Genomic DNA, 14,754 nt, shown 5'->3' on the forward strand with positions numbered 1-14,754 from the left:
ATCTCAATCTTTAGCAACCATTATTAATTTAGCATATATAAATCAAACCCTTTTCTCTCTCCTTAGGACTCACATTTACAACTGTTCTTTTCTTAACCCTTGTTTACCTACACCATAGCAGCTTCAGATGGGTATTTATGAAGTACGTCACTTAAGCCTGTTATAATGTAGATATTGAAACAGCTGGAGATAGATACGAAGATATACATATATTTACTTTCTAAAATCCAGTAAATCTTTTAATTTTCTAGTTCTAGCCCTTCTTTGAAACAACGATGTCATACAATTAAAACAAAAAAACATTCGGAGTAAGAAGTTATGATTTATTTCGCTACAAAGTACCAGAGCTCGTTTCCGCGAACAACGACGGATGACATTCAAATATGGCGGTCATTGTTTTCAGCAAGATGTGAAAATGGAATTAAATTGCCAACTTTAAAAATTAACGCATAAACAGAAGTATTTTCGTGATCAGTTAATTCCAAGATACTTTTTAGAATTTAAAAAATGTTTAATGATAAATTAATTCTATTTCAGTATAATTCTATAAAAGCTAATTCAAACATTACAAAATACAAATATTGCCGTGTATTACGATACTTACAAGGGAAGTTCGGGAGAAAGCACTCGCCTGCAGAGAAACTAAGCATATCACTTGAAGGACGAATTCATGCTGATTACTACAAGCTAATAAAATTCCTGTACGGTTTAGAACTGTTCGAGAGATTCAACTTGGAAGTTTATATGAAGAAATGAGCATATGCGCATTTGTACAACATTATTAGCAACGAATATTGGCATACGAATTAAAATCTATCGGAGGTAACAGAGAAAACTGTTTTGCAATAACTAACGGGTTTGTTAGTTAAAATTAGTCACTATACTGATCACAATAGTGATAAGTTAGAGATGAAAATTGATCACTGTTGAAATTGATCATTGTTGTTGTTGTTATCTGTTCTATGAAGAAATAACACAGGCAAAAAACTTCCTTGCACCACGAACATTTTATATGGATTGTGCAGAACCAGAGTGAACCAAACGCCATAAAGTAGAAAACGGAGAAACATAGAGGTAAAATTTCTACTCTACTGGTACGCCTGGTGAATTTGAAAGAAAAAAGTAATTCCGTATTTTTTATTACGAAAAGACTATTTTTTATTTGTCCAAGTTTCATACATCACACATTTCTTCTTATTAGAATGAGTATCCAAATAAGGCTAAGTGGAGATGGTTTGGTCTGGCAGCAATTAAAAACACTAAAGTTGGCATTTAGTACAAATATATCGGAAATAGTTCAGTCTGACAGAAACCACAAAGCTTTTAATGTGACAACTAATACTGTAATAATAATTTTCTATGTAAAATTGGACAAGTGGAGATGAATGAATTTGGTGCAGCTAGATATGAGGAGGTACCGGAACTTCTCTGGCCTATTCAAATAGTTTTCCCTTCTTGCTCAGTGATATGATCAAGATAAAACGCCATTAACAACTGCCCAAGATTATTTTTATTTGCAAGACAATACTTCCGCCCATTCAGTCTATGTTGTGATGGATAATTTGCATTACGTGAGCGTTGGATTGGTATCAGACCCTCCTACTTGTCTCAGCTAGCCATCTCTGATTATTTTTGGTTTCCTAATTTCAAAATGCACCTCAATTTCCGGTTTGCAGGAATTCAGTTGACACCAAAACCACACAAAATGGGATTGAGATACAACCAAAAATATTTTGTTTATTTATTTTTCAGAGGCTATAGGAGATACAGGAGTGATATACAAAATGTGTCACTATGAAAAGGGATCATTCTTGTCATATGTATAGCACCAAAGCTTTAAATAAATTATTTTCAAGGTAAAGCCAGCAACTTAACAGCACCTCCTAACATATGTACGAAGGGATAGCAAATATTTAGTTTCTTTGGTAAAATAAATTTAATAGTGTACTAGAAAAGTCCTACCTATCTTGAAATAAATAACCGAAGTCAGAACTAGCACATTTTTTCTCAATCTATGACAAATCAATGTAGTAGTAGTCCACTCTTCTATCTCTAGTACCTCTATAGTATTGTCAGATTTTCTATTTTGCACAGAACCTACAGTGATGATGCCAGCTTTAATTTCTAAGAAGGACAAGCAGAGAGGGAGTTCTGAGAGATCAGGTATTTCTTTTGTATTCTGAAACCAGCAGTTTTATTACTTTACATATATACTGCAATTTAACATGTTTGGAGGACAGTGGGAATAGACAAAGCCACCGAGCGGCACCTGCTCCTTCTAGTGTCGTCATTGGGCTTGTAGCCAATCTGATTGACCTCCGATATGTTAAGGCACAGGCAGCAATATGATCTCCTAAAAGCAACTAACCCTTAAGCATAACGGTGTATTCTCGAAGAAAGGTTCAATTAGCAAACCTGTTGTTTGGTTTGAGCCAGATATCTCCAATTATCTGTCCTCTATTAGGCATTTCTCTATTAAACAATTCTCTATTAAGCATAAAAGCACATAATAATTAACACGTCCTTCAGAAGCTACATACTATCACACAGTTGTTTATGGTGATTGTTGTTTAACTATTTTCTACTTAATTGTTCACTTAGTTCACTTTGGCATGAGACGAAACAAGCAGAACTCGTGAACTTCAACATAATTTACTTTCAATGCCTTAGAGAACCAAATAAATAACATTTCATTTTGTGCACCTGTATTTTCAATCTATGGTATGTACTCTGAATCACTGCTACGCATTTCCTCCTCTGTTTCAATTGCTTCCATTAAATATGATCTGTGGTTTTCCTTCCGACGCTTACCCAGTTTGAACTAAACGCCATGGCAGCTTGTATTTGGTTCACTCTGGCGGAACAAAAAATGAGTTTTTTTTACCACGAGATTACATCACTTTACAAGTGCTACAGCATGTTCATTCTACCAGCACAAACAGTTTGCCAACTCAAGAATCAGTAAATACCAATATCTGAAAATCAGCTGAAAATGGAGTTGGTTCACACTGGTTTTAACACCATCCATATGTGCAAAAATTGCGTTGCATCCGTCAAGGGAACAGTTCGCGTAACCAAAGCGAAAAGCAAATTCGACAGATAATTCAAAAAGTATATCATTTGTTCGGTAACTTGCCTTGTGGAGCGCAAACTGAAACAATCCAATGTATTGCAGTGATCGGAACTGATTAATTAGCATGGACACAAACTTTATTTTGCTTCGTTGGTATATTATAACGTCCGGATGAAGAAGTTTCATACTATGTACAAATCTCCTGCCATAATCTTTCATTGGTCGGAATCCAAACACATTAAATGGTTGAGCAAATCATGTGCAGTTCTTTGGTATATTCTCAACCATTAGTGTCTTTGCCATCCGTCATCCAACTTGCAATGGACAATTTGTCTGTGAATGGACCCCAGTGATCAAGCAGTAGCAAGTTTAAACCATCAAAACTGCATAATAACGGTAGATCGCTAGAAGGAACAATCGTGCATTTAACGTTGAATCTCTTGAAAAGTTCTCAACCGTACAGGAATTTTATTAGCTTGTTATAATTAACATGAATTGGTCTTTCAAATGTCATGCTTAGTTTCTCTGCAGGCGAGTAGTTTCTTCCGAACTTCCCATCTTGTTAGATTTAATTAAAATAGTCTAATTTTCATCAACTTATCGTTACCAATATCAAACAAGAAGAAAATAATGGATAATAAATTAGGACAGAATAAAAAGAAGTAAAATAAATATAAGAAATACACAGCAATATACACAACATATAGATGGATTTTCTTGTACTATTCTCATAGTTTCTCGTCGTAAATATTCTACCTAACTGTTTCTCTTTTTGTGCTGTGAAGGTTTATTTACTTCTATCAGTTCAGAGTACCAATGTCAAGAAATGCGAAGCGAAAGTATGATGGTTTCACTCAATCAGCTACCTTATAGCACAAAATAGAAGGGCAGCTTTATTAGTTGCTAATGCAGCACTTCAAGAGCTTATAAATTAAATATTTTAAAAAAATATAGTTCTAAACTTGTACCTAACAACATGAATGGAGGGTTTTCTTATTTATTTTATTTATTATTATTATTCTTAAATAAGCTGTCTTTACCTCTTCATGTTGTTAGCCTCTAACAATCGTTAATACGCATTTCTAATTAAGAAAAAAAATGTTCCATTTGATCTGAATGAATTTTTTAAAAAAGAATAATATCAAAGGAAGTTCCGACTAACTTTTGGAAACGATGCAATGAATTCCACAAAAAATTAGTATGCAACAGTAAAATTAACAGTGCAACAATTCCAAAACTAATCAAATTAGATCCTCTAAAACAACATTAAAATATAAAACTTATAAAACTATGAGTTTTAAAATTTACTAACCTGAAGGTGCAACTTTATTCCTTGGTACTGCCATGCCTAATGTTTCACCAGGGCGTCGCAAAAGAAGTCTGCCAACGCCTTCGCAACGTCGTAGTACTTCCATTCGTAGCAAATGCCTCTGGACTTCGACAGAAATAGTAACACGTTCTTGCAACCAAGTGGGAACAGCTCCAAAATCTGCCAACAGTTGTAGTGCACCCCACTCGCTTTAAAATAAAATATGTTTCAAACATTCCAGACACACACATTGGAATTAGATAACAATTCGAAATGCAATTCACAAAATTTGCAAAGCGTATTGAAAACACCAAGACAAAACTAGGGAAATGATCGTTTAACAAAATTAATAAACACAGCCAGAAAACTTTCAGAACGCCTACCAGAACTTGGAAATATAATTTCTTGACTTCTGTTTGCCTTGAGTATTAAATAGTATGTCCCTAAGAAACACCAAACAAACTTTAGTTGCCACTGGAATTAACGATTTGGAAAATGCTTACGTTCGTATTAAATTTGAATTACAATCTTTACATTAAAGCATCCGAAATTACATTTGTGTTTAATTCCAAATTATTCGACTTGTCCTCAGAAAGACTGAAAAATTCTAGACGTCAGAATTAATATTAATGATTTTCGTAATCAATAAACATTATCTACATTTAGAAATTAACAAAATTATTAACAGACTAAAGTTTACAATCAGAAAAATGTTGGTTCAATTGGAGAGAAGCAGCACTCGTTCATAGAACATTTTAACTCAAATTCATTCATTCATATAAGGTGGAAATACATTTAAGAACATTACGTACACATCGTCCAATCCGATTTGAACGAAATTCGCACTACAAAATATTGTCTGTGAAGGTAATACTAATCTTATTAGCCGAGAGGGCAGACAGATCGGGAATGTCTCTAGAGTCCGCGCTGGACTTAGTTGGAAAGTTCCATCACAAAGGCCACTTATAAAGGGTACGTTGAAGGTCGTTACTCAACACAACAAGTGTAGTAGTGTGTGAAAAACCGCTGTGTGGGAATCACAGTAAAGGTCCGCAACGCCAGCCCAGGACAATGCCAGTCACTCTCTACAATTAAGTGACTTCGCGCATGCCACATAATATGCAATGCCTCATCTGTGCTGTTGAAATCATCACATTATCCATCTCCACTAAAACCTATTCGACACTTATGTACGGTCGATCGCATCAATATAGCCTTTTCTATTCGTCACATAGTGAGAATTTTATTTAGATAGTGTTTGTCTCTCATTTCCCACTACCTACGGATATTGGACAAGCACATTTGCAGAGAATCAGTTCCAAGTTTCGCAACGGATACAGCTCATTATTGAGAGCCACGTTACAGATGAATTCGCGATAGGTGACTCGTTCGGTCCGGGGTCGCTTTAGGTTTTATTTTCTAGATACAATAAGTTAAGATTTCACGCATGCAAGTTCTTGGAATGACCTACCATTGCCCAAGAAGTGAAGTGTGCTTAAAGATACGCGAAAACTGGTAATATCAATTCAAGACAACAACTTTATCAGAAAATAATCTTAACAACACGTCAAATCAATTTCAAACAATATACTGTTAATCATTTTGAAACAATATAATTAATTTTAACACAAAACATGCTTAATCTGAAATAACAAAGTACAGTAATTAATTAACTTTCATTATCACGTTTCATCCTATTTCTGGTCTCAATTTTCATATATCTGAAGAGGGGAAAAAAAGGGTTCTAGACGTCGTCCAACACCCAGAGTTAGAAGATTTCCATCGTACCAGAAGTGAGAAGAAATTTCAATCATTAACAGATGAGAAGAGTTCCGATAAGCCACCCAAAAAAAAAAAAAAAAAAAAAAAAAAAAAAAAAAAAAAGGAGTTCCAGAGATCATCAAGAAGAAAAGAAGACTTCCAGGGATCAAAAGAGGAAAGAGAAGTTCCAGGATTTTCCAGTACAGGTAAGTACACAGTGTTGTAGTTACCAATATAAATTGTAGTGTAAGAGAACTTTAGAGTATGTAACAGCAGAAATATTGTAGATGTTCATCATCTGGCCTGTAATGTTGTATAAATTCTTAATTGATAGTCATATGTAGAGTTATGTAGAGTTATGAGAGTCATATGTTCGTAGACATGATTTGTATTTCGAAGTAATTATAACACACTTGAGATTTCATATGCTTTGGCCTATCAAGCATCTGCCAAATAAATAGAGTAATTACCATTTATAACGACTGGTAGCTGATTCCTTGTATTAATTACTCATCGCTGAATTCTTGTAATATGCATTAATATTACATTCGCTTTATTTTTACACTACTATTCTTTATTGTTTATATATTTATTTATCCTTCCTTTCGTAACTGATTTTATTAATTGTTTACTCCCTTTCTTAACTAAAACTACGAGGGCTGACCAAGTTCTCGGTCCGACCCCCTTCCACACATGTCATCTGGAAATCACTCATTACATTTGAAATATTGTTCTTTCTTAAGCAGTGGTCGAAGTGAGACGGTATGCGGTGGTATGCAATACCGCCTCTGTTTTTTCCGTGATGAAGGCATACCGTCTCTGGTTTTTCGGTGATCAAGACATACAGTCACTGGAAAGCAGATGCTAAATACCTTTAATAAATCAATTCTTATACACAGTAATTTACGAATAGCTTTGCACGTTAAAGATTTTATTTTTTATGTAGAAATAATTTCTAAGTTGACAACACCAACATTTTTGTTATCTTTTTCCTATCTTTTGTTTTTAAAATTAGATGTCTTCAAAAACGTTCCTCTAGTTTATATTTTGATGTGTCATATTGAATGGTTTCTTTCGTATGTACGTGTGTGTCTTCTATATAAATATAAATCATATAAATCTCGTTTTGAGCATGGGCGCTTTTACGGGTTGTGTGCTGTGGGGACGATTCTTCCGGGGGTTTGGAATATCCCTCAATCGAGTAGGGGATCCGGAAGCTTTCCTGCAGGAAATTGTTTAACATTTTCGTGTTAAAATACAACATAAGGGGATATTTTTAATCCCCCCCCCAGAAAGTTGTTGGAAGAGGTCAAAGTCTCTTCTTGCCCCACCCCCATAACAAAAGAGACGCTCTCCAGTGGTTTTCATTCATTATGTATCATAAATAGAAATGCAATCTTTTAGACAACATACCCTTACTGTATTTCAACATTTAGATAGCCGGTATGTCGAGTTAAAATCGTAATAAACATACCGCCTCTGCTTTTTTTCCACTTCGGACACTGTTCTTAAGTTTAAGTGCTAGCTGGGATAATCGTAACGATTTTATTTATTTATTTATTTACAAGTAATTGACTGAATCATGACTACTGTTGTAAAATTTCCGGAAATTTTGAACCCGGTGGTAAAAAACCGTTTTTTTCAGTTTCTTTCCGGAAAATTTGGAAAAATTGAGAAAATAACAAAAATCTTTGTATTAGATTAATTTTACTAGTAATGAAACATTTCTTTCTCTCAAATGCGTGAAAGTGTAAGTTGAGAAACTTCAATATTGCGAATATTAAAAAAAAAAAAAAAAAAAAAAAAAAAAAAAAAAAAAAAAGCAATCGAAAATAAAATTTGTAATTATTCTTGAAAATGAATAGTCTGCACTCATTTTTTTATGTTTTTTAGTCGTTTATTCGTGGTTGTACATTAATTACTGGACTTTAACAACTCATACACATCTACCATCATGAAGCATTTCTGTTGCAACAAATTAGGCTCTTGAATGAAACTGAGTTCTTAATATACTCCTTGATCTGGTGAAGTTTTCGTTATTTTTAACCAAATTATTTCTTAAGAGAGACAGTAATAGGCAAATTAATACTAATACAGACAGTAATACTAGAGGGACAGTAATACTAATACTCATGCACTAAAACATATAATTACTAATATTAAATATTCTAATATAGACTTTTATATAAACTTTATACACAAAATTGTGTATGTAAACAAATACCTGTTTTTTAGTGTGACAAATTATATAAAAATGTAAGTGACTATATTTGTAACTTAACAACTTTTGAACCACCAGACCGATCTCGAAAAAATTTTCAACATAGATGGGGTTCGGGCCTAGGATCGTTTTTTATCATTTCACTTTAAAGGTGCAACTTGGAGGAAGGAAGGAGGGATATATATTGAAAATAGCCGATATTAGTGTCGAATCCATAAATTAGGGGCGAGGGAGTGATATATATATACAGGGTGGCAGGTAACTCCACCGAAAAACTGTTGGGAAGTGTCAGCCACAGATTTAGCATAATACATTTGTATAATTTGAGATAGGTAACTATCTTTCCTCTAACAGACAGAAATGTCGAAATTTTCGTCTTTAAGAAAATAAAGCCTATTTTCTATATCAACTGCATTATCCTCCTCTGTTGGCTCATTTACAGGGTTTCTTGACAATGCATCCGCTATTTTATTGGATACGTCCTTACAGTGCAAAATGACAAAGTTATAGTCTTGAAAAAAATTACTCAAACGAGCTAGCTTGCCTGTAAGATTCTTGGATGTTTGTAAGTAGCTTAAACTAGCATTATCGGTGATAACAGTAAATTTCTTACATCCCAACAAAAATAATCTAAAAACACGAAATGCATAAGCAACAGCAGCAATTTCTAGAGACATGACATCATAGTTTTTCTCCTGTGGTCTAAGACTTCTACTGCAAAATACAACTGGATGTATATCATTATTCTCATCTTTTTGTTGTAATAAGCAAGCACCAAGCCCGTCATAAGCTGCATCTACATGTAAAAAATTCTTACGCGTATTGTGAAAGGGCGCTAAAACAGGCGCAGATGCAATGCACTTTTTCAACATTTGAAAACTTTTTTTCACATTGCTCGTCCCAATGAAATTTCACTCGTTTTTTCAATAATCCCTCAAGAGGTAATGTTATGTTACTATAATTCCTTATGTGCTTTCGTAAGTATCCAGTAAGCCCTAAAAATGACTTTACTTTTTTAACTGTTGTAGGACGAGAAAATCTTTCACAGCGTTAAGTAAATGCGGCGCAATTTGTATACCACGCTCGGATACAAGATGTCCCAAAATCAATGCTTCATTATAAAATAACTGAGTTTTCTTAACTCCTAATCTCACATTAGCTCTACGAAGTCTCTTAAATACTTCTTCCATTGTACTGAGCATAGAGGAAAAGTCTTTAGAATAAAATATAAAATCGTCCACAAACGTGGAGAGTTCAGAGGCTGAAATACCTGCAGTTATCATAGCTACTAAGCGACACATCACTGAGGAAGAAATACATAATCCCTGGAGCATACAATTGTACTCCCAACTACCAATATTAGGAATGCTAAAAGCTGTTTTAGGTTTAGAACTCTCCGTCAATTCAATGTTAAAAAATCCAGAATTTAAATCAAGAACACTGAACCACTTGCAACCTGCTAAATTCGTAAATATTTGCTCCATGGACGGTATTGCAAAATTCTCATTTTTTTGCACAATCCGATTCAAAAATCGAAAATCAGATATAAATCGATAACCACCTTGAGGTTTCTTTACAAGAAGAGCAGGATTATTAAATCCTAAAGACCTAGACTTACGTATCACACCCTGAGATTCTAATTTTTGTAATTCATCTCTCATTTGATCTACCAAATGCAATGGAACAGGATACTGCTTTACATTAGCAATAGTGCCATCAGTAGGAATATCACACTTAATAAGACTAGTAACACCTATACAAGTTTGGTCCCAAGAAAATGTATCGCTATATTTAAAAATTAAGTTCAAAATTGTGTCCTTTTGAGACTGAGACAAAGCCGGATTCACATTTAACAAAGAAGGATTATAGCGCTCCTAGTGAAACTCTATATGGTTTCTAAGCTCTTCTTTTTCAGTTTCGCTTAACTCACTTTCCCAGTCTAGTGCCTTTTCGCCTTCTCCATCTTCCTCAAATATTTTACAAACAACGTCACAAGGCGATGCATAACCAATAATTGTATTCTTCTTTAAAACTACATTGTGAGGATTAGGATTTATAATGGGAATCAGTCTATTTGATTTGGCAGCAATGCATTGGGAATAAAAATATTGCGCTTCAACAACAAATCTACGTTTGGTTCAAAACACGAATATTCCTCTACATTCTGAACATTTACTAAGTCTATAGGAACAAAAGTACGTGTGTGAGGCAAAAGTTTTGTTTTGACCTTTAATACTAATTGAGGCTGTCCTTGCATATTGACTTTTGACAAAATACTATCTGGTAAAACATACTGCATTTTCTGAGAATTTGTAAAATTTGATTTGGGAGGTTTACCATATCTATACAATGTCAATGTCAAGTCGGAAAAGGAAATGGAGGCATTCTGATGACTTAGAAAATCAATGCCCAATAAAGGTTTAGAATTCAAAGGTATAATTCTAAAACAATGAACGTAAGACTTACTTCCTAAGAAAAATTTCAAAAATATTACTTCCTTTGAAATAATTTTAGCACCAGATACCCCTATGAGATTGCTAGTAATTTTTACACGTTTCACGTTTTCTGGAACCAAATGCTCAGGCCAAACCGAAATCATGGCTGCAGTATCAATTACTAAGTCCTGTTGCATTCCATTAACTTGAGCTGTAATAAGACATAACCTTGATTCTACTCTTATGGGGATTTGATGCTTTCGAATATCTACCAGATCCCCCCTTCGATCCGTAGATGATTCTAGTTTAAATTTTGCTTAGGAGCTCGACAAAATCTAGCAATGTGGTTTATTCCTTTGCAAGCCCTACATATTATAGGTTTGTACGAATCAGAATTATTTTGACCTGTGTTCTGGTTACTGGCTGAAATACCCTGTGCTTCGTTCTCCCGGTTAAAATAATTCTGAGTTTGTGTTTTTTTTTTTCTTTCTTGTAATTATTGTTATATTTTTTCTTATCCTTCATGGATGATTCAAGAGCTAACACAAGATTCTGCATATTTTCGCACACTTTCTCAATATCCGCTTGGGAATTAGAGGTGCTAGCTTCACCCTTACTCGTCTCATTATGGCTTTTAGCTAAAGCTTGTTTAACTTCCCCTAATTCTTTAGAAAGTTTCTGTATTTCATTATTATGAAAAGAATTTGGAGCTGGTACTGGCGGTTGATAAGTAGGTGGTAAATGATACGAAGAAAGAAGTGAAGAATCATATTGCATCTGCGGAAATGAATGAGAATTCCCCTGTACATGAGGAAACATTGGTGTCTGACCAGACATCCAAGAGCTACCAGGAAAATTGTAAGATATTCCTTGCGGAATGAAGGGATTTTGTGCATAAGCATTAATTTCTTGTTGTTCTTCCTTAAGACGTTCACTTAACATTGTTTCTTTTCGATCTACACTGTTCAGCTGCTTTATTAATTCGTCCACTGAGCCAAAATGCTTGTCGGCAAATACACTCATGTACTTGGACCTAAGACCATCTATACTATACATAATTGTCTGCTGAACGGTAGCAGTGGGCAAATACAACGCGACTAATCTGGCTTATCGAATGGCATACATTTGTGGAGATTCACTAATAGATTGCTTAGCCCTACGTAACGTGTCTTCTACTGTTAAAGGCGAAGATATGCCTCTAAAGGTGGAAATCATGTCTTTCTTTACATCGTCATAAAATTTTCCATCATGTGTACTTTCCTTCTTATAATTTAAGAACCAATCAAAAGCTAAATCTGTCAAACAAGTAGGCAAAACTTCTTTTAGCTTGTCATTATTCCACTTATAATATCTTCCGGCGTTTTCTAACTGTTCAAAAAATAAATCTACTTTATGAGGCTCATAACCTGTATAAGACGGAATTTTCACCAACTGTCCTATACACTCCATAAAATTATTCCGATTTTCACTAGTCATTTTGCTACGTTGTGATTCTAATTGCTTACGAAGTTGTCCCCTCATACGTACGCCACTAAAGACCTCCGTAGTTATTGAAACAGAATTTTCCGCTAATACACACAAAAGGAAGTTTCAACTCAGTTTATTCATAATAGCGTTGGGAAACGAGGCCTTTAACACAGAGCAAAAGAAGAATTCATTACTACGCATACAAGAAAGAAAAAAAAAAAATGAAGGGAAAAAAGACAACGAATATTACTCGAAAACAACACGACATACGAGACAGTTCAAACACCAGATGCTGATTCGTCAAAAACAAAAGAAAATAAGAGTAAGCTATACAACAACCTTCACAATGCCAATCATGAAATGGATTCTAAATAAATTCATATTCTATTCTAACAAAGTTGAGTATTTTAAGCACTACTAAATAATGGGGAAAAATCAGAAGAGAGGGGAAAAAATAAATAAATAAGTGCCTGAGACCAGTATTCCACCATGCTTATTTGGGATCGTAGCAAGTCTTATGCGAGAGTAGTAAGAAATTGGGGATGCACTAATGAACTAATATTTGATTGAATTAAATGAACAGATGCAAGTTTATAATTTTTACATACGAATTTATTCCCTTCCTATTGACAAATAAGTCTATTGGCCTTTGTGTACATACCTCTTTTCCTGTCCATACCGGGTCCACTACTTCTCCTTTTGCAGGACGTCTTTCACTTAGGATCACCAAGACGACGGACAGAGGTTCTAACGAGAATTATCCTTAGCCTTACTGTAGTCTGGATTTTATTCAGAAGTCACTTCCTAGGTTTAATTCAGCCGTTTTCTATCATTGAACCCGGCAGTACACTAAAGAATGCGGAATGCAGACAGGGTGGTATGATCAGGACAGAGCAATGTACTCATAGAAAATACAGTAAAACTTCAATGGATCGTTCTCTCAAAGTATGATACAAACAATATCAGGGTGGCCACTCATTTGGAATTTCAAAATTCCCTGACTTTTCCCTGACTTTTCCAGAAAATATCCCGGTTTTCCAGAAAATTTCTAGAGAGATCTAAAATTGGTATAGCATTGTTTTTCAAAGCTTAAACAGAAGCTACAAGCGAAATGCAATGTGGACTAGAGGATCATTATTTAAAAAAGAATCACAAAAAACACTAGCGAAGAAAAATAGTTTAATTTTAATCACTTACTTGCCTAATTTTCAATTCTCCTGTGTGTTTCCACTCCACTGTAACCAACTGCTGCACAGGACGAGAAGAGGAATGTCTATCCCTATCGCTTTCCAATCTTAAGCTTAATACTAGTCACAAAAGTACACACACTTACAGTCCACTACTAAAATACAAATTACTGGAACGAACACTACTTTACTGAAATGTTTTAAAACCTTAAATCACAGACTTGCAGTTCACTACAATCAAACTGAAGTTAAGACCACATCCACTTAAATATTTTAAGACCTCAAACCAATAATCTCATCATCAATTGCAGACAGTTTCTCCTTGACATCATTCAACAACTTCATTTTCTTCGCCTCGAGTTCAATAACTTTATCCTTAATGGCATTTCTCTTCTTCTGTTTCTTCTCTTCCTCTTCTTGATTCCTCAGAGAATCAACATATACTCCATGAGCATTGCGGGCAGCATGGACAACCCTCTTCGTAATTGGAAACTTATCAATACCACCCACAGCTGAAATTTTATCATGTACCTGCCTGAGTGCAATTAGACTCAACTCGCTTTGATTTTCAATTAAACATTCTTTGTTGATTGAAAATCCCCTCTCCACACTAGCATTTCCATGAGATAAAATGAGGAGAAATTTCACAAAATCAGTCATATGTATTGAGCATGCGCCTAAATGCAGCATCTCCATCCAATGGTCATCTAATCTCTTACTTTTCCTGTCATAAGTCCTCATTGCTTCCAATACAAGAGGACTTTTAGCAAAAACTTTGAATTCACCTTGGATTTCATCAGCTAATGTTCCTGAAATCCAATTCTTGGATACTACAATTTCTAGGCAATTGGACAATCTCTTTGCAGCTACAGTATCATCCATAACAAACACACTTGGATACAGGAAAGAAATTGCTCTTGTCAGGTTGAATTTTAGAGGTGACCTGTCCATTATTTTCAGTATGAATTTCTGACATCCTGCGCGACAGTCTTGTCGAAATTTAAGAGTCTGTCTATCCGATACGGTATTGGCTTTTCGTATAGCATCCTTTGATGTGTACCCAATGTTTACAAACTGGGCTGGCTTTAAGTTTTCGCTATTATTTAAATCAATCTTAACCAATGGCCGGCCTTCCAAAACACTATCTTTCACAAAACGACCTGCAACAGACAATACTATGGCCTGGAGCGAGTTGTAAAGGAAAGGAGCTAATGGAGCTTCTCCCTGAAATTCACGCAGGAAAGGTTCAACAGTTTTTTGCTAATGTTGTGAAAAAGCCAAGTTTTGCACCAAGCAGGTTA

The 14,754-nt window shown here is 34.8% G+C and overlaps 1 protein-coding gene across 2 annotated transcripts in view; it reads right to left on the reverse strand.

Annotated features, from left to right (window-relative positions):
• LOC145666741 (uncharacterized) overlaps window positions 1-14,754 on the reverse strand; it is a 156,418-nt gene that overhangs the window by 11,444 nt on the left and 130,220 nt on the right. For both annotated transcript variants that reach the window (XM_081734282.1, XM_081734280.1), the window contains exon 7: window positions 4,386-4,591. In XM_081734282.1, the coding sequence (XP_081590408.1) occupies window positions 4,386-4,591 (206 nt within the window). The remainder of the gene's footprint in view (window positions 1-4,385; window positions 4,592-14,754) is intronic.

This window comes from Thermobia domestica, chromosome 12 (genome assembly GCF_964235325.1).
Source record: "Thermobia domestica chromosome 12, izTheDome1.hap1.1, whole genome shotgun sequence".
Lineage (NCBI taxonomy): Eukaryota > Metazoa > Arthropoda > Insecta > Zygentoma > Lepismatidae > Thermobia > Thermobia domestica.